At 41.4% G+C, this 25,410-nt stretch overlaps 1 protein-coding gene across 4 annotated transcripts in view; it reads left to right on the top strand.

Annotated features, from left to right (window-relative positions):
* The window catches only part of NSD2 (nuclear receptor binding SET domain protein 2), a 122,295-nt gene that overhangs the window by 56,905 nt on the left and 39,980 nt on the right, over positions 1 to 25,410 (top strand). For 3 of the 4 annotated variants that reach the window (XM_054982700.1, XM_054982698.1, XM_054982697.1), the window contains 2 exons: positions 6,404 to 6,485; positions 7,542 to 7,657. The exons of the other annotated variant lie outside the window; for it this stretch is intronic. In XM_054982700.1, the coding sequence (XP_054838675.1) occupies positions 6,404 to 6,485; positions 7,542 to 7,657 (198 nt within the window). The remainder of the gene's footprint in view (positions 1 to 6,403; positions 6,486 to 7,541; positions 7,658 to 25,410) is intronic. 4 annotated transcript variants of the gene reach the window in all.

Genomic DNA, 25,410 nt, shown 5'->3' with positions numbered 1-25,410 from the left:
GCGTCTGCCAGAAGATTTAGTCAGACCTGAACTCTGTATCTTTCCCAATAGTAAGGTGATGCCTCGTACTGTCTTCCAAAACCGTATTCCAAACTGCATAGTTTGCAAGAGATAAGGCTACCATATTTATACCTGTACCCTAAATAGACTAGGGAGGGGCTCTGACACAACCTAGATGTCAGAAGGAGGATTAAGGCCTCTGCTCCGAATATTGCAATTTAGAAAGTCAGTCTTACTGTTCTTAAATATATCTCATCTCAGTTTAGGGAAGAAAATGTCTTCAGCAGCAGCAGGTGCCAATAGCAAAACATACACTATCAAAACTCCTAAAAACTCTTTTTGCAGAGGTTCCTTGTGGGATACCAGCTCACTCTTTGAGGGATGCTACTACCAGTGCAGCGTTACACGGGAACACTTTTGTAGAAGGCTGCAAGTTTGTCAGTCTTGACCTTATTAAGATGCTACAAATCGAATCTATATGATTCAGCGGACAGCGACTGTAGTGGAAAAGTACTGCAGTGCGTGATCATGGACGAAGACCACATCCCACCCAGAAACTGGAAACTGCTTTGGGAGCACCCAAGATGTCCTCCGCCTCAGAGGGAGAACGGACCTTTGGACACTTACCGTGAAGGGTCCTTCTCCTCTGAGGAAAGGAGGACATCTTGCCCTCCCCGGGTCTCCGTCCTTCTCTACCCTGCTGCCTCATTCTTATACCTCCTCCGGGTTATGCTTTATTTACAGTACATGTTAATGCAACAGGTGTTTTTTCTCTCAGTATTAACAGTTGCTGAATGATAAATTCAATGTTACTGCTTTGTGGAGTCACCTGAACTGAAGAGAGGGTGGTCCCACAGGCTAGACAGGAAGAGGAAGAAAGTTAGTTCCTGCCTCCCTGATTGGATGGTGGGAATCACCCAAGATGTCCTCCTTTCCTCAGAGGAGAAGGACCCTTCACGGTAAGTGTCCAAAGGTCCGTTTTCCTTTAAAACTGCTTTGTCAGTGGATGGGAGGGAGGGCTATTCTGATAAAGATGAAGGGGAGAGATAATATTTTATTATTATTTGCTTCATTTATGCCCCACTTTTATCCCCGAAGGGGACCCCAAAGTGTCTTATATCATTCTCATCTTCATTTTATCCTCACAAGAACCCTCTATGATAAGGTGAGAGTCTGTGACTAACCCAAAATCACCCAACAATCTTCCATTGCAGAGTAAGAATTTGAATCTGTGTTCCTCAGATCCTAGTCTAACAACTACGCCAAGCTGTTTGGAGAATCTGCTGCTTTTTACCTGGAAAAGAGTGCCCAAATCCTACACTGTGTAATCTGCCTTGAGTCTCAGGGCCAAACTACAAGTGATGAATGACACAGGTTGGACACTTGTCAGTTTCCATCACGTTTTGATGTGAAATGTAGGCAGCTTGGCAGAATGCTGGACAAGTGACAGTTGAAAAGTCCATTGGGCAGCAGTCGGAGAGCCAAGCTGCAAGACCAGGATGCCTACATTTCCCATCAAAACTTGAGGGAAGCTGACAAGTGTCCAATCTGTGCCTTTTGTCACTTGTAGCTTGGCCCTCAGTGATTGGAGCTCTGTAGGATGGCTTTCTCTTGCTTTAGCAGTGATCAATGCTTTTCTGAAAAAAGTTGTCCCTTTCTCATCTGAGATGTGTTTTCATATCTAGGTAGCAACCCACAAACTAAGGAAAGGAACAAAAGTGCCATACTTAACAGGTCTGAAAATATACAGGTTAAGAATGAACATGTATATAGAAGGATAAGCTGCCACAACAATGCCATATTCATTCCTATCATTTAGTACTCTTACAAAACCATTTGCAGAGACAATGCTATGAATAAGCGTTTTCCATCTTATTTTATATATTTAATATAGAACTGCTGTACGTACAAATATATTAGGCCATTGTGGAAGAAACAAGTTGCTTCGTGGAACTATGAAACATTAGTCTTATTATCCCATCAACTCAGCTGAAACTTCAATTATGACAGTTATCTAGGACCTTATCTGAGGTTCTCTTCCAACTAGGCTTTGTTGAGGAGGAGAAAGAGGCTCTTTAGTTTAATGTTAAGAAGTAAAGTCCCAGATTATATAAATATATTAGGTTTGCTTAAATTCATAGACATGGGGTTGAGGATTCCCACCCCTGTACTTACTGAGTTTAGTGGATATGGGAGGGGCAAGTGCCTGCCCCCCAGTGGGTCCAGCAGCAGGGTTTCATCACCGCTGTGCCCCAAGGAGAGCCAGGGATCAAAATGCCAGCAGTATCAGCAAAGCCACATGGCCCCATTAAGGAGCAGTGCCTGAGAGCTGGGCCTGTTACCATTAAGCCTAGCCCCCCCCTCCCACACACACGGAAGTTTCATGAATATACTCACACTTTCAGGAATTCCCTGGGACTTCCTGGATGGGTGGAGCTCCAATGTTTCTTTTAAAAGTAGAAACAGTACAGGGCCAAGGAGGAAATTGCTGCGCTCTACTAGGTCAGGGAGTGGCTCAGTGTGGGGGAGAAGAGGACATGGCGTGTGATTCCGCTGGCCCCTCAGTACCAACTTCCTACAGAGGATACTGAAGGGCGTCCAGGTCCAGGAGTCTGATCTAGAAGCCCCAGCTTCTGACACCATATAGTGCAGATGAGAATAAGATAAATTTTGTGAAATGAAACTGTCATGCATGCCTGTTTTATAATAAATAAATTATTTTGTGACATTTTTGTTTGTATAAATAATAGCTGGCATCTTAAAGGAGGTGATCAGTATGCAAACTACCGGTCTTGTTTTTGCCTTGGGAAAAAAGTTGGGGGGGGGGGTTGACATCCAGCATGCATCCTTAAAAATTGCCCTTAGTGTGTCATACAGTATTTTGCAATATTAAATTATACATCAAAGTCTGGTACAGCTTCTTGGCCTCCACAGACATAGGTTGACCTTAGTGCAGTGCTGCTGGTTTCAGAGCATGGCTCCAGAAGATATTTTGGGCTTCTCCTCCTTCTCTGTGATTCTCTGACTGCCTCGCTTTCCTTACTACTCTTGTTAGTAACTCTTATGGGCCTGACTATTCTCATTTCATGCAAATGTCGTTCTCTCCCAAAGCAGACCAGAATTTGCTGACGCTTGGCTGTAAGCCTGGAGTTTGTTAATTTTAAGAGATGTTTATTTCACATGAATAGGATTACTTCTAAGTGTATGTCCAGTATTCGGGTAGTAGCAAAAATTGCTTGAATCTTTAACTTGTGTATATTTTAAGGCTTATTTTAGGCATTATCTCCAGGATATGGATAGTGGGAGGAGTCTTCTACATGTGTGGCTTATAGGACGAGGAGCTGCTATCCAATAATGTTCAGAATCGGTGGCAGTGCAAGAGAGGCTATAGGGACTGAGAAATATCCCACTTTCTCTTTGAGGCAGGAGAAGTAACAATATGAACAGCCATGTGTTTCTGCATCACGCTAGTCTTTCATTCACTCATTCATTCAGCAGCAATTCCAGGCGATTTTTTAAAAGACACTATTAGCAGCCTGAATAGCCCAAAGTGGCCTTATCTTGTGATGGCCTATGACTAATGACAATAAATCTACTCTACTCTACTCTACTCTACTCATTTACTTGGATAGAGACCACTAAGGAAGACCTGGGTTATTATGCAGCAGAAGGCAATGGTAAACCACCTCTACTCATCTGTTGCCTTGAAAACCCCATGTGAGGTCACCATAAGTTGGCTATGACTTGACGGCATTTGATTATTATATTTGTTCTAGCAGTTTCTCCCTCTCCTGCTCTATTAGAATGTGAAAGAATCCTAAGAAAAACTTTCCTAAGAGTAAGCCCCACTGAATAGACCTGTTTAGGATTCCTCTCTTAGCCTGTCGGTCCTGGGGACCTCTTTATCTCTGCTAGCTGTTCAGAATGCTAATGGGTAGAAAGTCCTGTCCTCTCCTCACCATCCCACACAACCAAAGGATGACTCTGGCTTTTGCGAGCCATCCTGTCTGTTGCGGGAGAGCGCCCCTCAGAGTTTATTCTTCCTCAACAGCAAGAGTTGATGGCTTCCTACCTGAGAAAACATAATTATGTAGCGAGCTTTTGTTCACAAGCTACATGCAAAACATGATACTCTCCTTAGCAGTGCAGCGTTTCGGCCAGTATTGTAGTATGCTCTTGGTCCTTCCCTAACCCTTAACTATTGAGAGTTGTGGAAAACTAGAACACCTACTTCTTCCTCTCTTTTTAGCCTCAGTTCAGGGTTTATCATAATACTGAAACAGAGATAGATATACCACTGGGCTTCCGTTTCTGGTAAGGTAATCCATGTGCCGCATTACTGGTATTTAGGAAATCATGCATGTTATAACTGAAAATTGTAATTAGAAAAACTTCAGTTTATACGTCGCAGGATACATGGTAGCATTAATTTAACAGTAGAAGTAAAATATTCTGTGCACATAGTAATGCTGGGTAAAAATTCAGTGCCTGGCTGTCACAGTCATAAACGGCAGACTACAAATACACTCTTAAGTTTTGTTATAAGACACTAGTACTAGACGTTTTTTAACATTCTTTCTTCACAAAAATCACAGTAAAATAATGAAGGGAGTTTTGACTCTCAAAAGTTTATATCCTGTACCAAGGCAAAATGAGGGGGGGGGAGGCAAATGGTGTGAGGGAAGTCTTTAATGTTTATATAACCCTTATGCGTTGCGCAGCAGCTTCATCAGGGAAATCTTCCAAATTCCTTTTGGTATCATTCCCATGTACGCACCCTGATGAAGCTGTTGCGAAATGCGTAAGGGTTATATAAACATTAAAGACTCTTCCCTTGCACCGTTTGCCTTGGGGGAGGGGTCTTTAAGGTGCCACTGGACACAAATCTTGCAAAATGAATATTCTGCCCTCCAAACTAGTACAAGGAAGTACTAACTAAATAGCATCTTTTGGAAGTTGTGAAATGGTTTTAGTTTGGCCTATAACAATTTTAAATAAAAGCTGTATCCACTTAAGGTACCATCTATGTAATTTTATCTTTTCCTGCCTCCCAAGAACTTAAGGTGGTTCTTTTTTCTAATTTTAGCCTCACTGTAGCTGCGAAGTAGGTTAGGGTCATGTTCCCCAGGTTTAATTCTCATTCTGTTAAATAGTGGAACGGATACATCTACTCCCCAAAGCATTCCATGCAGGTTTCACTCTAGTTGTTTCATACGCTTTCCAAATAGAGCTGCATAATATGTAGTAAATTTGAGAATGAGAATTTGAAATTAATGCTACCCTTACTATCCTACTATATATTACTGGTAAATTTGTAAATGTTTACATGGCTAATTTTAAAAAAAACGGTAAAGATAATGAGCTGGATCCAGCACAGTGCTTCCCTGGGTGCAAGAACTTCCACCCACAGAACATGACTGTCTCAGCTGCTCACTCTGCAGCAGCTTGAAATGTCCCCAGAAATCCCATTTATGGGAAAGGGGCCATTAAGAGGTTGGAGCACCGTTTCTGAGGGAAATGTTGGAGATTCTAGGACATTTTGTTTAGAAAAAAGGCAGGGCGGACGTGAAAGAGGTTTTCAAATTATGCATGGGGTGGTCAAGACTGCATACAGAAAGCTTTTTCCTCCTCTCCCATGATGCTAGAGCTCAGGGTCACCCAATAAAATTGATGAGCAATATATTCAGGACAGGCAAAAGGATATATTTCATTGCCGTGTCTTCTGTGCAGTCCCACATGGGAACTGCGCATGTGCAGTTCCCATGTGGGCCTGCACAGAACACTCAATGAACTACAGTTACAGGTAGGTGCAACCCTTTTTTCTTTAGTAATTGTGGAATTCATAGTTAGTAGACATAGCAATGGTCAAGGGAATAGATGGCTTGAAAAGGGGATTAGACAGATTAATGGAAAAGTCCAACAATGACTATTAGCCATGCTGAGTATCTCCAGCAAACCAGTGCAAGGAGACAACATCAGGGGAGGGCCTTGGCCTCTGTGGCCTGTTTGTTGGCCCTGCTGGGCATCTGATTGGCTGCTGTGCGAAACAGAATGTTGGACTAGATAGACCATTGGTCTGATCCCAGCAGGGCTCTTTTTATGGTCTATTGTGAACTGCCGTAACTGAGGAACTGAGAAAGTTGAGCTCTGTGAGTGGAAGTTTTTGAGCCTGCAGAAAACTCTTCTTCCAGATCAAGCCATTGAAGTGAACCATGTAAATATGGTAACTGCAGCATGGGGCTGTGTTTTTTCCTTATATTATTCCATTGTAACTGCTTTGTTTTTACATGATGAATATGACCTAAGCAAAGACATTTGTAATAGAAACCCTGAAGTAATTTCCGCATTTATCCAAATCAGGAGGGTTTTTTTTCATTTTTATTTATTTATTTTTTTGTGACAGAGGGAGACAAGCAATGACAAAACAGAAAAAACAAACTCTACTAAGGTCACAGAAACGTCCTCTTCCCAAAAGAACCAGTCAGGTAATGTGGTTAGAATAAGCTTGATGTTAACACTTTAAATTAAAATGATTATACATTTGTTCAAGAGGGCTGGCTATCTTTTTAATGACACATTGTGGCATTATTTGCCAATCTTGAGTCGCATTTTTCCTGTATTGCCGTTGTTGGTCAGCATCTCCTTCTACTACTTTAAACTGAACACCTCCATTCCTGAACTCAATCACTGCTTGGCAGCAAAGTGAAGGTAGCAGAAAGCCGTAGGAAAATCTAGGCTTAAATTTCAACCAAGAAAATAGCTGGATTACCCCTTAAAGACAACAAAAAATTAAACTTTGGAACTCTTGACAGAGCAACAAATTATAGCCTCATCCTATGTGTGCTTACTTAGAAGTAGGTCGCACTAAAGAAAATCTTACAGGATTGTGACAATATTGTGGCATGATACTTTAATAACTGAGAGCTAAGTTCATCAAAGACATCTGAGGAAATAAATTCTGGTTTATGAAAGCTACTTTTGCAATAAATACTCAAGACTTTAAAATGCCACAAAACTGTTATTAATTCAGTACTACGGTTTTTCATGCAATTAATGAATTTGTTCAGTTCATCAGAAAAGACAGAGGGAGCAGGTAGCAAGTTTTCAAACCTATTGGCCTGAATGAGTTCTGTAAAAGGGAGCTATAGGCCTAATATAGTGCATTTTATCTTAAGAACTAGTTGTCTTGATTTGTATTTAAAATACAATCATCCAATTATTACAGCTTCAAAATATTAGCAGCTCCATTACCAAGCACCCATTGACAAAATGGGGAAGACCCACGTAGACCAACCCCAAGGTCCATGGTGGAATAGTGGAAAACAAAGTATTAAGTGGCAAATTGTAGAATTACTTACTATATTTCTTCCTATTAAAAACCATCAGTTTTGGATTTTTGCCTTACAATTTTGTATATGCCTAAAAGGCCATATAAATGATTTCTTACACATATGAGGGAATGTTTTACTACTGGCTTCAAGGGAATACATTAATGTTCCAAGTTCACTTTATAAACAGAAATTATTTTACCACAATGACAGGTCTGTCAGATGCATGTAAACCACTGAAGAAGCGAAATCGAGCTTCAGCTGCAGAATCTTCACATCTTGCTTATAGCAAAAGTTCATCTCCTTCAGCTTCCTTAACTGAGAATGAGGTAAAGACATGAATGAATAGTGGCATTCAAATAAACTGCCATAATAAAAATGTTAGGAATTACTTTAAATAAGAGAGGACAAACATTCAACTGTGAGCACCACCAATTTTGAGAGAGGGCAGTGAAAAAAATACTTGCCATTAGAAGGGGTGGCTGTCACTCACAAAATGGCCGACGTAGGGTAGCGAAGCCAATCACAAACTCTTGGGAAGTTTCAAAATCAAGCATCATCTTTTAATGGAGGCAGGTACTGCCAAATGCAAACTTTCTATAGACAACAGTGATGCATTCTTTTGAAGCACATCCTGCCACAAGGAAGCAGAAGGTTGGGACATGATCTTTGCTTTGGAGAATAGATAGGCTGTTTCAAGGTACTTCGTCACCTTGCGCAAGATACAATCCCCATTTCTGAATAGCTAAATCTGAGTCCATGGGAAATCATCCACAATTTCCTGGGATATACTTTTCTTCTTGTTTTTAATCTCTTAAACATTCATTACAAGGGATCTTAGCTTCATGGTAGAACACATTTTTAATGGTGCTGCAATTTCTCTCCTTTTTTACAAAAAGGGAGCTTTTTGGCACCTCGACTGTTTCTTTATTTACACCCTGCTTTTCCTCATAGCTCAACAATTAATAGCCAAATTAATTAAAGAATTAGAATTAATAATTATAGAATTAGAATTTAACAGTAAATTTAGCTGTGCTTAAGTATCCATTGCAACTATTGTGAATGGTCATTATGGATGTCTTGTACTTTGGACTTTATCATTAAAATGGCACAAGTAGGGGGGCAGGTTTCCTGCTCATTTTCCCTGAACTCCACCAGCACTTCACAGGCCAGCAGGGCGAAAATAGGAGGGGGAGGTGCCAGCATGTGACATCATTTCTGGCACTGGACCAAAAGTGACATCATCTTGCTGGGGATGATGCTCTAGGATCCATTCAAAATTCTAGGAGTTAATGGTATAGTTTTGGATCAATACTAGACCCCCCCTAAATGGCATCTCTTCCAGTTTGACACTGGAAGTGATGCTGCACACCAACACAATGCTAAGGTGCCTGTTCTTAATTACCCCAGCTGTTATAAATGTTTTAAATAAATAAAATGCATGGACTACCCTGCAGCCTTTTTTCTGTATGATGGGTGGAAAATTTCTATTCCTTTTCTGTCTCCCTCTTGCCAACTTCCAGTCACTTGAAAGATAAAGATACGTTTAGAAAAAAATTACCAGAGCAGTAGTAGAAGGAAACGATTTCATTTTTGGATTTCGGTTCTTTATCAATAAATGGAAGTTGTGTGTAGAAATTTGAAAAAAAGCCCTTTCCTTTCTCAAACTCTTTGTCCTCCATTTTCCATACCTAGAATTTTCCGAGGCTCCCTTGGCTAGCTTCCTCAGTCTTTAGGTGCTGGAGACAGAAACAGTCATTAGTAAAGACCTCTAATTATTAATACTTCTGGGAAGAAAAATACAAAGAGGGAGAGATGAGCAAATTAATTTTTAAAAATGTATGCCAGGGGTTTTTTTTGCACCATGTCAGGAACTCATGTGGTAAAGAGTGTTGTGGGTCGTAATCATAAAGGATTCACAATTAAGGAGCAGATCTACCTCTTGGGATAGGTACCTTTATCTGTTCTTTCTTCAGCTTAATCATCATTTGGGGGGTGGGGGGGACCAGAACTTGTCCTAGTGGTTTTTTGGTGGAATGGTTGCAAGATGAGCGTTCCAGATAGATACTTCCGAATGGGAGGGAGTAAGAGTGTCAATGGGAAGGACAGTACACCCAATTTTGCTTACGTTGGGTGGTAGTACCCCTGATGTTGTGCTCATCCAAGTGCTTGTATGTTTGGAGAACTAATTCTGAGAAGATGCGATTAGGTTTTCATTTGCAAAGAAAGAGGAAGGTTTTCTCTCTCAGGTTACTGAGCCTAGAGATATAAGAAAATCTGTGTGACCAAGCTGAGGGAGCGCAGCTTTGAAATGACTTCCTATTGTGAGTTTGTTCTTTCAGTCAACTGTATGGAATAGCCTGAACTGTCCTGATTTTTTCTGATCCATTTTCTGTTCCATTCTGGGTTTTATTCACAGAATTCAAGTAAGTGGGCACACAGGAACACACTAGCAGTCATCATATTGAGGATGACTACTATAAAAAAATAAAGTAGGGCTGTGTCATCTGTCAGTACTCTCCCCACCTATCTTGCCACGTGGTGCACTCTGGTAAGCTGTTCTGTGAGCAGGTAGGGGAAAGGCTGTTGAATAAACGGGTCTGGATTGCAGTAAGTGGGTTGTATTAATGTACGTTTTGGAAGAATTAAGGCAGATAAATGAATTTTAAAACTTATTTGAAAGTACCTGTCACACTTTAAATCACTATACAATACTTAGAATTTACATATAATTCAAGATAATATTGTAGCCCAAAAAGTTGTAATTTTTTTTTAACAAAATCAGTATTTGCTCACTAATATTCTTAGGGAATTACTTTGGATACTACGTGTCTTAATAAAGCTCTTAAAGCAGACTTTTACACATGTCATTGTCTGGTTTGGGGAAAGGCACATTAAAAAAACGCAAAATTAAACAAAAAAGTCAACGCATAGCCTTTTCTGAAAAACGATAAGCCACTGTCTTATGCCTTATTTTTTCCTGGTATGTAGTTATACCCTTTCATATTAAATTGTGTCTACATCTTTGTGTTTAGACTAGAGATGGGCATGAACCAAAATATGAACCAAAGTTCGTCACTAACTGGGTCGGTTTTTGGTTAGTGAACCAGCGGTTTGTCGGAGCTCCTTTCTGATGAACCGCTGATTTTTAGATCAGTTCTTATGGTTCATTTTTCGCTTTGTCACTGCGGACAGCCTGGCACTGATCAATCTGTTACCTAGGCAATGGGGGCTGGGCTTTCTGCAGACTTTCTGCAGCCCCAGAAGTGATGAACCAAACGAACTGGTTCACGAACCGGGCAAGTTCATGGCAATTCGTGGTTTGTGAAATGCGACGAACTGCCATTTTCCCAGTTCATGCTTGCTTCTAGTTTAGACCAATGCTTTATGGAAGCAATTGGAATAAGAAAAGGTATTTAACACAATTTATATGAATGTATATATGCACCTAAGGAAGCAATCGTACTCAGAATCCTAGTCAGGCCTATTCAGTGGTGCCCTTTTCATCTTTGCAAGCAACTGCTACTTTCACAATTTTATTTCCAGTTCCTTACAAAAACTAACAGATCTTCCATCTCTTACAAATCAGACCTATCAGGGTCATCATGACCTGCCCAGAAAGTACTACTAACTCTAATCATCTAAGTGCAGACAGAAGCAATTTAGGTGGAGAGCATAACAATGCTGCCACTCAAGCTTCCACTTGTGCTTGCGTTTTCCAAGACAAGAAGAGAAGTAAGGCTGGAGGATACTAAAAGCTCCTGTCTCTACCAGAATCTCAAAACCGTGGTGAATTATAGGCATACCTAGGCAGGGTGCAGAAATGCTGCCTCCACTTGCATCTGAGGCCTGAAGACAGAGTGGCTTTGCTGGGGCTAGAGAAGTGCTGCAAACTATCCCAGTCTATCTAGTGCTTAATTGGGTAAGTCACACAGTGCTCTTGGAAGTGTCATCAGTTTACCTGCATGGCTACTAACGTCAGTCATGAGACATTCAAGACAGTAGAGCCTGAATGAAGCAACCAAAAGTTCAGAAAAGGACCTTGCTTTCGGAGTGAGCAGGGCATGGACTGGGATGCCACTTCTTGCCAGCTGTGGAGTCTGTGTAATAAATTTTGCAAGCCATTTGGCCAGTAGTAAGCCTACCCTTCTCATGGATACCTTGTGCTCTGTTCCACTGATAAAAATAAGTCATCACAATGTCCAACGTTTTGTTCTGGCACCAGCTCAGTTACTGCTTCATTTCTCAGTGGTCCTAATATTGCCGAATACTCCTTTCACCAGAAAAACTTCAGAAATGTTGTTAGCATTGGGCTCATCCCAGGGCATATCTTCTGCTCTTGGCCATGTTACTGGGGTGTGTGTGCTGATTTTCTTCCTCAGAGCTCTTCTTGGGCAAAATTCCATTTGAGAGGTCTGCAGACCTCAAGTCACCAACCTCAACAATCAATTAGATGGCAAACTAGTTCCTTTCATCTAAATGACCTTCTAGAGTCATCATGGGTGCCAGCCTCAGCAGCTGGAAAGTCCATTGTGGGAGGGCTATGTTCCAGGGCATCTGATTTGTCTCAGAGAGATGTAAAAACATCAATTTCTTGAAGGTGAGGTGGATTAGTTTGCTACTGTTTTGTTTCTCAGAGCAGACAAAGGAATGACATGTTCTTATGAGGAGAGGCTCTACAAAAGCCTATGTTTATGACATCAGAAAAATTAACAGTCATAGTCTCTGCAGCACTACCATTCTTCACTTGGGCCAAAGTCTCACTAGAGTTAATGCAGGTAGATTCCTCAACATAACAATACAAGCCGTTGGCTGAACTGTTGGCCTCTGGATTAAAAATGTGTCCCTTGAATCTAAAAGTATTCAATCCTGGCAGTTTTCATGTTTAGAAAACCAGATGGATCTTTTTGGTCTCACTTCTCAACATGTTCAGGGCAAGGTTGCAACAACATACTAAGGTTGGAGTAGCCATGTGGTCTCCTTGGTGCCTTTCTTCTGCTTCACTTTAACCTGTCTGGGAGATCTGCAAACAGGCAAAAGTTAAACTCATTGCTCTGAGAAGGTTGAGATTTCCAGATCTTGCGAGGTTCCAATGCTACCCAGTTCATATGACCCCATCTGTAAGCTACAGGCCTTCATCTCCAAGTCATTAATCAGAACCTGGGTATATTTCCACTAACAGATGTTGAAAAGAAGCTTCTCTTAACCCATGATAGTCCCCGAGAATTGGAACAAGTATTATGGGATTACATGGAAGGTATTCATCAGCTAGTGAAGTGAGTCTTGGAAGAATTGTCTTGTAGAGAGGTTTTTGGAAATCTTGGTATTTTCACAGAGTGTCCTTTCTTCTCTCCTTAAGGCTAATGTAACACAGGTAGGTTGCATCTAATGTTGATCACAACAGCATCCTCTACTTAATCTTATATCCCTGCATGCATATGCTTAGAATAACATTTCTCAGTCCTCCCAATGAATGCTCAAAGGCAACTGAAGACAGGGTTCACTTACGGTTTTGTCTCTAAAATGTCAGCCACTTTGATATGTAGTCTGAGGTATGAGTTCTCAGTGGAGAAAGATCTGTGTGGTTTCATTAAGGATAAGGTCAATCTACATGCTTACCCCATTCTTCATCTCAAAGTGAACTTGAGCTGCTTCCGCATGTACATGTTATGTGCTGTCAAATCGCCTCATGAAAATGTCCATCCCCACCCCCAGCAGCAGATGGCCCAGGAACAGGGAATAACTGTATCCACACTCCCTGTTGCCATGCTGTTTGCGCTGCTTCTGCTCACCCCCTCCCCTACTTCTCCCTGTTGCATCTGTGTATTCTCAAGGGTCCTCCATAGCTCACAACTCCACCCTTTAAGCCCATTGAAAAGATTTTTTGACTTACTTTTTTCCAGTCTGGTAAAGAAATAGAAAAAACTCTTTAAAGGGCTGAAAGGACAGAAGCAATGCAGAGCTTAACACTTCCATTTTAACAGCTGAGCTTAGCTAAACAGCACCCCTCCAGTGGCTATGGGGTAACATACAAATCAATGCCCCACTCTCAGTATGCCCCTCTTTCGAAGAACTTTGAAGCAGTTGCAGGAGGTTCCAGTTTTAGTTGGTGAATGGGTGACGGACCTTTGTTTTTTCTGTTCTTGCCTCAGTTGCTTCAGCGTTGCTGTGAAGCTGATATGCTGACATTAGCATCCACTGGGAAAATATATAGTTGAGGACCAGGGAATTTAGATCAAGGAAACAACATGTAGGCAAGAGTTTCAATATTTCTTTCAGTGCTGCTTTTCCCTCTAAAGTTAAGTAAACGAATGGGCATGCCATGGCATGTCTGCTCTGTCACACTATTCTTGGGCCATGTATGCTTCCCCAAAGCTGAAACATAGGAGTTTTTACGTACATTTATGATTTCAACTGTACATGGAAAGCCATTTACAGAGAAGTTGTATTAATTCCTGAGAGTATAATTTGGTGGGAGTGTAGCGAGAGTAACAGTACTTGGAGAAGTAAAAAGCCAGTTCCCCTTTAGTCAGCTTTATTTACTTCAGTCATATTCCACCTTTCTCCCAAAATGGCATACATCATCTCTCCTGTTTTATCCTAACAACAGCTCTGTGAATATGTTAGGCTGAGACTGACTCTCCCAGGTCACCCAGTAAGCTTCCTTTGGAGAGTGGGGATTTGCACCAAGGCCAACACTTAAACCACTATACCACACTGGCTCTCTTTAGTCATATATATGGGCTGAATTACACATGCAGTCTAGATTCTTAACTGCAATCTGCTGATAACTAGTGTTAAGAGATGGGCACGAACCGAAATATGAACGAAAGTTCGTCACAAACCAGGCCGGTTTTCACTTTGCGAACCGGCAGTTCATCAGAGCTTATTTCTGACAAACCATGACGAACTGCTATGATTTTTAGAGCGGTTCATATTGTTTCTTTTTTTGGTTTGTCACTGCAGACAGCCTGGCTGCAATCAATCTGTTACCTAGACAACAGGGAGATGGGCTTTCTGCATACCTTCTACAGCCCCAGAAATAATGAATCGGTTCACAAACCAGGCAAGTTCATGGCGGTTCATGGTTTAGGAAATGTGATGAACCACCATTTTCCTGGTTTGTGCCCACCTCTACTAGTGTTTTTTAAATAAGGCAGAATAAGACTTATTTTGAAACCATTGTATTGGCTTTTAAGGAAGAAAATCACTAAAATATCTCTTCTAGCCAACCCTAAACATGTACTCTGCTCTGAATTCTTTGGAGGAAGGGCTAGAGATGGAAAGGTTTGGGGGGGAAATCAGAAAGGATCAGGGGAAAAACATGGGGACTTGTTTGTCTGTTACTGTGGACTTTTCAATCTTTCTGATCGAAAGATAAGAAAACGTGGGCAAATGGAAAAAAACTTCATATGAAATATTTTCTTTTAGAGTAAGTTAAATGGTGCTCATAGTAAAGTTTTTCACACTCCAAATGTATAACTAGAAAAGCTCTGTAGACTCCGTTTTTCTAATGGGAAATTTGGGGAAACACTGAAAAATAATTCCTTATACTGCACACATATGCAACAGTTTCAAAAATCTTGTTTAATGTAAACAATTTTGGGATAATTTAATATGCTATACTGTGTTTAATCATAATACATTATTAAAGAATTCAATATTTTCAGTGTTTGAAAAGTAATATCTAAATGTGCTGGGAGTTGTACCTATTGTGACTCTGAGAGTTTATGTCAAATTAATACACTTTCTTTTGTTTACTGTAGAATTTATTTTCTACTTTCAACTTTTATTTTTTCTTGCCTCTTAGAAGGCAAAAATTAAATATAATTGTGCTATGGTAGCATAGGGTGCAGCAGTTTTCTGTCTCAAATATTGCATATATTTACAATTGTTCTAACAAAAAATCTAAATATTTCTACTTTTAAGTTTCAAAAATATCCCAGATAATACAATTTTATATGCTAACTGATTTATAATGATGCATTTTATGTTATAAATCAGTAAAAGAAGTCTAGGTTTGGCAGAAAAGTTAGTATTGCATATTTTTGTTTTCCCCAAAATATCTTGGGTTTCCCCTCCCCATGGCATCATAAGCAGTATTGTATAGTAGTTAGAGTGTTGGACTAGGATCTGAGAGATCCAAATCTGAATTCCCCGCTGTGCTGTGGAACCTCACCGGGTGACCTTGGGCCTGTCACAGACATTCAGCCTAACCTATCTTACAGGGTTGTTGTGAGGATAACACAGAGGAGAAAGATATAAGCCACTTTGGGTCCCCATTGGGGTAAAAATTACATAAATAAAATGTCTGGAAATTTTACATCTCTGGGAAAGGCAGAATAAAATGTACCGCATCAGTTGTTGGATATCCTGCACGTCTGTTCTGCTAATGGTGTTTTCTCCCACTGATTCAAGGGGCTCCTTGAAACAGCCATTGTTGGCAATACGGGTTCATGGAATCTAACCCAAAGATTCTGATATAAGGTGATCGCTCAGGTCACTTGATTTATACTGGTTTCCTCTGGGTTCCAAAATCACCTTAAAGACTCCTCTGTAATTTTGCTATTTCAGACTAGCACTCCACTGGATATAGTGATTTTTTTAAAAAAGAGTATTTTTGTTCAAAGGGATTAAAAACCTGCATGAAGTTCCTTTATCTGTATATTTGTGTTAGTGCTGCACAATAAATTGAGACACTCTCAAATGTTCAGATGCATCATTTGAATGAGAGAAGTTCTTGAAAACAAGGAACTTGTAAAAGGATAACTATGCCTCCTGATCATGTTCAGGGCAAGTGGTAATGCATATTTCCTTCACATTCTTCAGTGAATGCATACAAATACATGAACCACCTGCCTACCAGAAGCCTACTGTGTAATAACCTTGCTTACTTTTCTAGGGCAGGTGAATGGTTGAAAGCAACAATTATCAGAAATGGGGACTCTTAATAGATAAATTACCAGACAAGCATTCAAAAGCTTTTTATTCATTTATTTTGAACAAATCCCACACTGATGACAACTTGTAGACCTTTCTTCTATCTGAATTTCATTACACCTGTCATCCACAGCATTCATCCAGAACCCCCCCCACACACACACACACACACCAAGCATTCTGAAATCCATAAACCTTTGCAGGTGGACCATTTTAGCTACCTTCCTGTGGCATACCACATTCAGTCTTGCCTGTGTAGACAGTGGTCTGGCATGGATTTTGAACCCACAAGCCAGATCTTTCAAAGATTCAGTACAAAATATTAAATCCAAGATGTGACTTCATTCATCCTATGGCAGCCACAGAGATTACAAAGTCCTGGTCTGGTCCAGGAAAGGAACCTTTGATGTGCTCCAGAACAATTGATCTAGGTATCACCAGCATGAACCACAAGAGCACCTCTGCCAACTCAGTTCCCATGAGGGAACTAGGCAGCGGGTAAACAAGTAGAATGCCCAGTTTATCCCTGGAACCCACCATAAGTAGCAGATGATCAGTGCCTGCAGTAGTTTGCATTGAGAGTCTGTGAAAGAGGAAAGACCCCATAGAGGATGACAGCCCACCACCCCCATCTCCAGCATGGTGTTGACGACCAGGTAGAGTTAACTGAAACAGACGCAACACATCATTTTCTTTCAGTCAAGTCTTGGTTGTGCAAGCCAGGTCAATTTTCCCTTCACCAACAACCCAGAAGTGCAGTCTTGTTCCTCACCATTCTGCTGTTTCACGATATTAAAGGAAACAGAGGAAATAGGCATCAGCATTTCTTAGGATAGGACAGAGGTTAGCTAAGCAGTGACTACCCTTCCCTATCCCATCCCTTCCATGCCAGCTCCCATCTGAACTGAAATAATACTTTCATCAAAAATCCATCCCATCTAGAAGGTGCCACCAGAACAATGAAGAAGCTCCCCACGGTCAATACGTTGCCATCTATAAAACCGTCCAGGGATAAATTAGTGATGTGCCAAAGCTAACATTGATCACAAGCCTTGTCTGAGCCCATTTTAGATCAGTGCTGTTCCTAGATTCTGGGCATAGGATTAGTCTCTCTCTCGGTCTCCCTGCACTGGTGGAGCTTCTTCCTAATTGCACTGCAAAATGACTGGACCCCAAGCTAAGAGCCGTAGGACCAAGAGCCCTTGGACACTTGGCCCTAAGTTCATGACGGAGGCTTTTGTCTGGCAAGCTGATCTTCTTCAAAGTACTGCAACTACCTTTTCAAAGACGATAGCAAACATACAAGGTAAGGTGGGTGTGTCTTCCTGGGCTCCTAGTATGAACTAGCCATAGCTGGGATCAGACTCCCCCCTCCCAGTCTTACCAATACATTCAGTCCTCAGCAAGCTAGTATTCTTAATACTATTGCCAGTCTTGTGCTTAGTTTCCACTGCCTGTGAAAAGGGGAGAGGCTTTAAAAATAGCCTATCTTCAGATTTTTCAGACTAAACTGATGAATATTTTCCTTTACTTGAGGGATTTGTAGCCGCTCTCTTGAAATTATCAAGTAATGACTGTTAGGGTGCCCTTTTCTCTCATGATCTGTAGGAAGGAGTCTACCACCGCCCACCCCAGCTGTTCGCTAAATTTATGTTTCAGTCAATCCATTTGACTGTGGAGTATATCCTTGCATACAATAGTGTACATTTATGAAAATACATTTTAACAACTGAAGAGATTAAAAGTTTTAGGGTTAAACCATTTTCTTTCCATTATGTTATTCTGTACTGTGAAATAAAAAATAAGCTGACTGATTTGGCTGCAAGTTTTACTATGTGAATGAAATAGGTGTGTTTGTTTGTTTTAAAAAAATGTTTCTATATCTGTGCGTTTGCACTGTTATCCTGTGCTTGGTCCAAGTAGCTCAGAACAGCTCTGTTGAGTTCTCCAAGATCCATGCTTCAAATGCTGGTGGGTTCTAACATATTTGCAGGACTGATAAACTGCTTAGCACAGAGTCTATATCTTTGCTAGGGCTTTGCTGTGGGCTTTCTGGAGAATGTATCGGGACATTTCCCTAACTGTAAAAGATGGTAAACAAAATTTTAAAAAGTACACAGTTAATGTTATGCTCCGATGGGAATACTTCAAATTTTCATTAGGAAAAAAATCAAATGTTTAAATGCTATATTCAAACAATTCAAATATGTTGGGTGCTAATTATTTTTATTGGAATAACATCTGTAAACATTTAAAGACAACATAGTGTGTACTTCCCTTATGTTGTGTACATTTAAAAAGAACCCAAAGCACTGAAAACTTGATGCACAAATTTTAGAACAGCTAAAGTACAGCACATGATACATTATGGGTGTGGTTATCCACTCATCTGTTTCAGTGGAATTTAACTCTCTTCCACAGAGGTCAGTGAAGCAGTTCTGTTTTACTGTCACTCTTCATAGCATCGCTAGTTGATTCCATATCAGATTGATAATATCCCTTCCAAAAGAGACAAGAAAGCATTTGAGCTTTGGTTTTGGTTTGAACTGCACAGTCAGGTGAATTCATAACTTGAATTGTTATATGTATTTGTGGCTTTATCCCTGTTTACAAATCAATAATGTCTTTATACATTGAAAACATTTTTATCTTGCCTTCCCAAGGTAGCTAACAAGGCTAACCAGTACTCTCACACAGTTCCTAGGGATAATTACCTGAAAAGCATTAAATTTTGAAACTGCCAAGCTTTCCTGTTATATTGGCAATTGCATCCATTCACTGTCCTCAATTGTATCACACAATATTTAGAAAAGGAAATTTTTCCAGAGAAAAATAAAGCATGGGAAAATTTTTTACCCCATCTCTCCACTAATGGCTAAACTCTACATAGATGTGAATTTAATGGTAGGACAGTGGCCCCTTTTTGGAAGAAAAGTTGCTCTGGGGTACAAAAAGATTGTTTGGGGAAGTAGTTGATGGCAGAGGGCATTTAGTTCAGTCCTGCAATGCACTTCCCCAGCCACCCATGGAAATTCAAATACATGACAAAAATACTTTGAAACTCCAAGGGGGTTGGCAGTTTGTAGGGGTTCTCAGTGCCCTGGAGTTTCTTAGCAGTAACAAAAGCTCCTCCTGTCCTCACACAATTCTGTTCCAAAGGAGGTACATCAGATCTGTCCAGGCAAGCTGCACTATTATCCTTGGATAAGAAAGGAACAAACAATAGATGACTTATTATTATTTAGCTGACAGCCCCTCCCAAAGTCCTCTGAATTTATTTAACTCATGAAAACTTTTTAACATTGGAAGCATGCTATTAAGAGTGTTCCGGGGAGGAAATCGGTATGGTATTATTTGCATCCGGATATCAGGAATACCATAAATACTTGATACTCCTGATACTCAGGTCTGACTGACTATTCAGATCCGATTTTATTCGGAAATATTGAATATATTCAGCCATTTTTCTGTATGGAGGAAACTGTCCAGGGGGGCTGGGGACTCTTTCAAGCACACACTGCCAGAATTGCAGAGAACTTAGTCCTTCCTGTCCACTAATGACCCCCCCCCAAGTTTCAGGAAAATTGGGCCCCTGATCAAGGTGCCCCCAGCCATTCTCTGCCGTCTCCTGTGGGGGGAAATTCCAAGGCTTTCCAGGGGAAAGAAAAGAAACCTTAACCAAACAATCAGGGGCAACCCCTGGTCAAAATCCAATCTCTAAGCCCAACAGAACCAAACTGAAGCAAAGGAATCCCACCAGTACAGAATAATACCATTATATTTGTTTTGCTCTTATTTCTTTCTAAGCTTCTTGCTTTCATAAAATCTACCCAATTTGTGAAATTCCCTATACTCCTAGCCTGAGTAAATTCCGTGTTGAATATTAGGGGCATGATTGGTAGGAATCCTGGCATCAGCTGTTTCCTAAATTTTTCCCAAGTATTGTTCAATGCCATTTTAACATGATTTATTCTCTTGGCTGTATTCGGATATGCTAATTCCTCGCAGCATACTCATGGGCACATTGAGCCCCATTTGTTCTGTATTTTGTTTTCTATTTCTGGTCCTTTAAATAGGAGCAGGGTAGCTACCAGTCTAGACCAGCATGATAATATTTCTCAATATGAGGTGCTGCTAAGCCTCCTTTATTTCTTGGAGACTGAATAATTGTGTTTAATCTTTTTTTTTAAGTCCCAGATAAATTAATCAAACGATGTCTGTATTTTACTTATTATTTTATTTGGCGAAAACCATAAACAGAAATCTCAGTAAAATTTTCATCTTTAAAACTGCTGTGCAGCCTAACAAGGACATTTTTGTTTTGCTTTTTCCCCCCGAGTATGCTTCTTTTCCCCATTGTTTGTGTATTATTATCATCTATAATCATATCTTATATCTTTTATGAAAATTAGACACCTAAATATCTAATACTCTGTTGAAGAGATGTGACATAGGATCTGTTGGTGGCCCAACACAACTGAAGCAAAACAACAAAAACAGAAGACTCATTCACATTTGGGAATACACAGCCATTCTAGTTTGGAGTGCTTGAGTAGCTACATAATCAAAGGAATGAGGAGAAATATGAACATCTTTAAAATTATTTTAAATAATTTATTGCACTTGAGAATTAACTTTTAAATGTAAAATACTTAGTAAGAAATTTGATGTCAATACTGAAAATATCCATAAACTGCTTTGCCGTGCAATATTATCAAAACATAACAAAAATATGAAGTAAGAATGACAGATTGAGGGGTGGTGGATAATATTGGTGGGAAAGATCCATTCTTCTTATGGTTGTTTGGAATCAACTCAGCATTCTCTGGTACTGTTCCCAATATAATCTCAGTAACCCTTACAAGAGGCCAATTCTAGACTAGTTCGATTCATCTTTGTTACTTCTTATTCATTGTCATTCTTCTTTGCAGTGCCACATGGGACTGTGCACGCGCAGAGCTGCTGATACGGCAAGGTTTTAAGCTAAAATCCACTAGGGGGTGCTCACCTACCCAGTGTGTATGTGCGGCATTTCTCACCTAACATGCTACTGGGAGGCAGTGCCCCTACCCTCAGTTCTTTGCTGCTGGCCAGGAAGGTTCGCATCTTGATCCGCTTTGTTCTGAAAGTGAAAAGAGAGAGAGACAAGTTGTCGATATTTAAACATACTACTTGTGCCACCAAGATGACCAGAACAGAGGGACACTCCGTTTGTCTGGAGTGCTTAAGGGAAGGGCATAATGTCCAGACTTGCATGCATTGCAAAAAAATCACCCCTAAAGCGTGGGCTGAGAGGGCCATAAGGCTGAAAGTACTACTCTGGGAGAGAGCCATGAAAGCCTCCGCTATTACTAAGATATCGATCCCATCAGTTGCTAGCAGTGATCAGACGACCATGCCAGCCTCTGCCTCCAGAACAGTGTCTCCGGCTCGGAGCTGGCATCCCTTGAGCCACTCAGCTGTCTTGGTTCCGAGGGCTTCAGATCCGACTTGAGGCTTGCACCACCCACTTGAGACCCACAGCCTCATGGAGGTTCCTCGGAACGAACACCTGCCTTCAAAGTTGCCCTTGAGATTGGAGCCAGTGCCTGTTCTGACATCGAAGCCGAAAAAGAAGCAAGTGGAGTCAACCACAACCCAACCAGCTTTGGATCCAATGGAATTGGCTCTGAAGAGCTCGGTGCCAAGAGCAATTCAGAGGAGTTCGGATCCGAAAGGCTCCGCTCCAAAGGGCTCAATACCAAAATCAGATCTGGCGAGCTCGGATCTGAAGGACTTGGATCCAAAGACTGACAACCAGACCAGATCTCCACCAGAGATTGTTAGCCAGAAGATTTCGGAGGTCCTTGAGCCTTTGAGGAAAAAGTTGAAGACCAAGACAAAACATAAGGAGAGACCCACAGAACAGTCCAAGATCATCATTATAGACAAGCTTCAGACCCCTTCTCTTCACTCCAGATCTCCCTCCTACCACTCCTCAGCTGAGGAGGGCAAAATTGAGGAGGAATACACTTCTGAGCTACACTTGATGGGAGACTATGGAGACAGGCACCAGTTCTCACATGATTGCCATGATTGGCCACAGCAGACCCCGCTTTCCAGACACCCTCTGGATCTGGATGGACATTATAGTGGCCACTCTGTGACATCGACTCTAGAGGGTTTTGATTGACAAGAAAGAATGGGGATGCATTATGAGTGTCCTCATTCATCGATCTCCTACCAACCCTCAGAACAGGAGAGGGAGAGGAGCCCCAGCCCTGCTTCTGATCCTTCACTGGATGAACCTGTAATGGGAACTGTCCAAGTTTCTCCTACAGGCAATTATCACCTCTCCACGGAGCAGATGGTCAGGATTGCTCACTCTCTTGACATTGATGTATCTGCAGTGGGCCCAAAACCTAAAGACAAGGTCCTACAATATCTGTACTCCAGTGCTGCCACTAATGTAGCCTTCCCTGTTATTGAGAGATTTGTGGAGATCATTAACTCTGTTTGTGAGAAGCCAGCTTTGACTCACGCTACCACCAAAAAGTCTGAAGGATTATATAAGACTAGGGAGGACATCCATCCTTTCCTATTTAGTCATCCTCCGCCATCATCTCTGGTGATGGAGGAGATGCAAACAAGACAGAGGCAGGGCTATCACACCTCCCCTACTGAAAAGGAGAGTAGAAAGCTGGACACTCTGGGTAGGAAATTGTATTCCTCTTCTGCTCTGAATATCAAGATTGCAAATTATAGTGCCATTATGGGGTCCTACCAATCGGCTCTCTGGAACCATATGTCCACCTTTGTGGATAAATTGCCCGAATATCAGAGAGTGCTGGCAAAGGTGATATTGGAAGAAGCCCTGAAGTTTTCTAAGCAACAAATTAACGCGGGACGAAATTCTGTTGATACCTCAGCCAGGGCTCCTGCATTGTCCATAATCCTCAGGAGACATGCTTGGTTGTGTACCACTGCCCTACCTCTTGAGACTAGGGCCAAACTAGAGGACTTGCCCTTTAAAGGGCAGACATTATTTTTGGCTAATACGGATGACTTCCTGTTGCAGAAGAAAAAAGATAGGCAGACGGCCTGCTCATACAGTGTGCTTCCCCAGAGGCAGTAGCCTACACAGCAGTACTCCTACCGCCCTCAACAACCATATAGGGGCAAGCAGTACCGCTACCAGCCATATCCTACCTACCCCAGTATAGGCAATCTCAGCCACAACAGGAGTAACTCTAGCGTAGGCAGTTCATGAATAGATCCTGCCAAGGGCAACAAGCTCCATTGACCAAGGAGTCCCAAGGACCACAGAAGCAATTCTGACTAGGGTCTGAGCAGTCAGTTATATTTGGAAACAGGCTAGCTGATGACTTTACAGCCTGGGAGAGCATTACCTCGATCCCTGAGTATTACAAGTTGTTTTGGTTGGTTATAAAGTTGAATTTTGCTGTTACACGCCTGAGAGTCTTCCTGATTTCTGTCATGATACCTTGTCTGATAGATTGCTCCAAGAGTTGACAGAATTGGAAACAAAAGGGGCGATTCAATTGGTGCCTTTAGATGATTCCCAGCATAGGCTTTACTCTAGGATGTTCCTGATAGACAAGAAGGACGGTGATATCAGACCCATTTTAGATCTTAGGGGTCTAAACAGATGCATACACACCCAAAGTTCAGGATGGTAACATTCAATATGGTGTTACAACTGCTCCCCTTTAATACCTGGTTTGCAGTCCTAGATTTGAAGGACGCATTTTTCCATATTTCTATCCATCCTGCACATAGGAAATTTCTTGGGTTTATGTGCAATGGTGGTTTTTCAGTATCAGGTTTTGCCCTTTGTCCTGTCCACGGCCCCTAGGGTTTTTGCAAAGTTCATGGCTATGGTGGTAGCTTACTTACGGAAGCAGGCATGCTTTATCTACCTTGTCTTGATGATTGGCTGGTTTCAGCTCCCTCTAGTGAGTTATTAGAACAGCACATGAGTCTAGTCATCAAGATTAGGTTTGTCAGTTAACTTTAAGAAGTCTGTACTTATATCCTCTCAAAGGGCACAGTTTATAGGAGCAGTCCTAGACAGTGTCTTTAATAAGGGTTTTCTGCCCCAAGAGAGAGCAGATAAAATCAAGAACCTGGTAAATTGGGTTACTCGTTGCAGATTCCAGTCAGCTATAACTATTCAGACACTATTGGGTCTGATGGCCTCTACCACAGTGGTCACTCCCATGGCTAGACTCAATATGCATAGACTATAGTTGTGGTTATTGTCCGTTCAGAAGTTTGAGATACAGAAACAGGATAAGAAATATTCCAAATCGCTTGAATGGTGGACCAAGGTTGACCCCCTTATTCAAAAAGGTAGAGTTTAGGTCTCACTAGATAGAAGTGGCCGTAACTACTGATGCTTCAACTTCAGGCTGGGGTGCCCATTGTAGTGTTCTCAAGACTCATGAAAAATAGTCTAGACACAAGCAGGAGTTACACATTAATGTCCTGGAGATGAGAGGACTTAGTCGTGTTAGTCTGTAATAGCAAAATGGCAAAGATTCCAGTAGCACCTTTAAGACCAACCAACTTTACTGTAGCATAAGCTTTCGAGAACCACAGTTCTCTTCGTCAGATGCATCTTAAAGGTGCTACTGGACTCTGCCCTGGAGATGAGAGCAATTCATTACGCCCTTACCGCCTTCGCAAGATACTGTAAAGCGGAAGACGGTCCAGGTGCTAACCAACAATTCCACCGCTGCGTTTTATTTAAACAAGCAGGGGGGCACCACTTGCAGTGTCCTTTGCAAAGAGGCCATTCTGATATGGGAATGGGCCTTAGAAAGGGATATTACCCTGCAATACATATCCCAGGCACTGCAAATATTGTAGCAGACTCCACCCGGAGAATCACGAGTGGACCTTAAAGGACGCTTACTTAGAAAAAGTGTTTCAGGAGTGGGGGTACCCCAATATATACCTCTTTGTGGAAGAGGGGAATCAGAAAGCCCTGAGGTTTTGCTCAAGGGGAGGCCTAGGTCCGAATTCTCTAGGGTATGCTTTTCAATTGGCCTGGAAAGGGAACCTCTTCTATGCGTCTCCCCCTATTCCGCTGATTGCCAGGACAATCAACAATGAGAGCACACCCATCTCCAAGGAAAGA

This window comes from Eublepharis macularius, chromosome 6, assembly GCF_028583425.1.
Source record: "Eublepharis macularius isolate TG4126 chromosome 6, MPM_Emac_v1.0, whole genome shotgun sequence".
Taxonomy (NCBI): Eukaryota; Metazoa; Chordata; class Lepidosauria; order Squamata; family Eublepharidae; genus Eublepharis; species Eublepharis macularius.
This window is presented reverse-complemented; position numbering and strand designations above follow the sequence as displayed.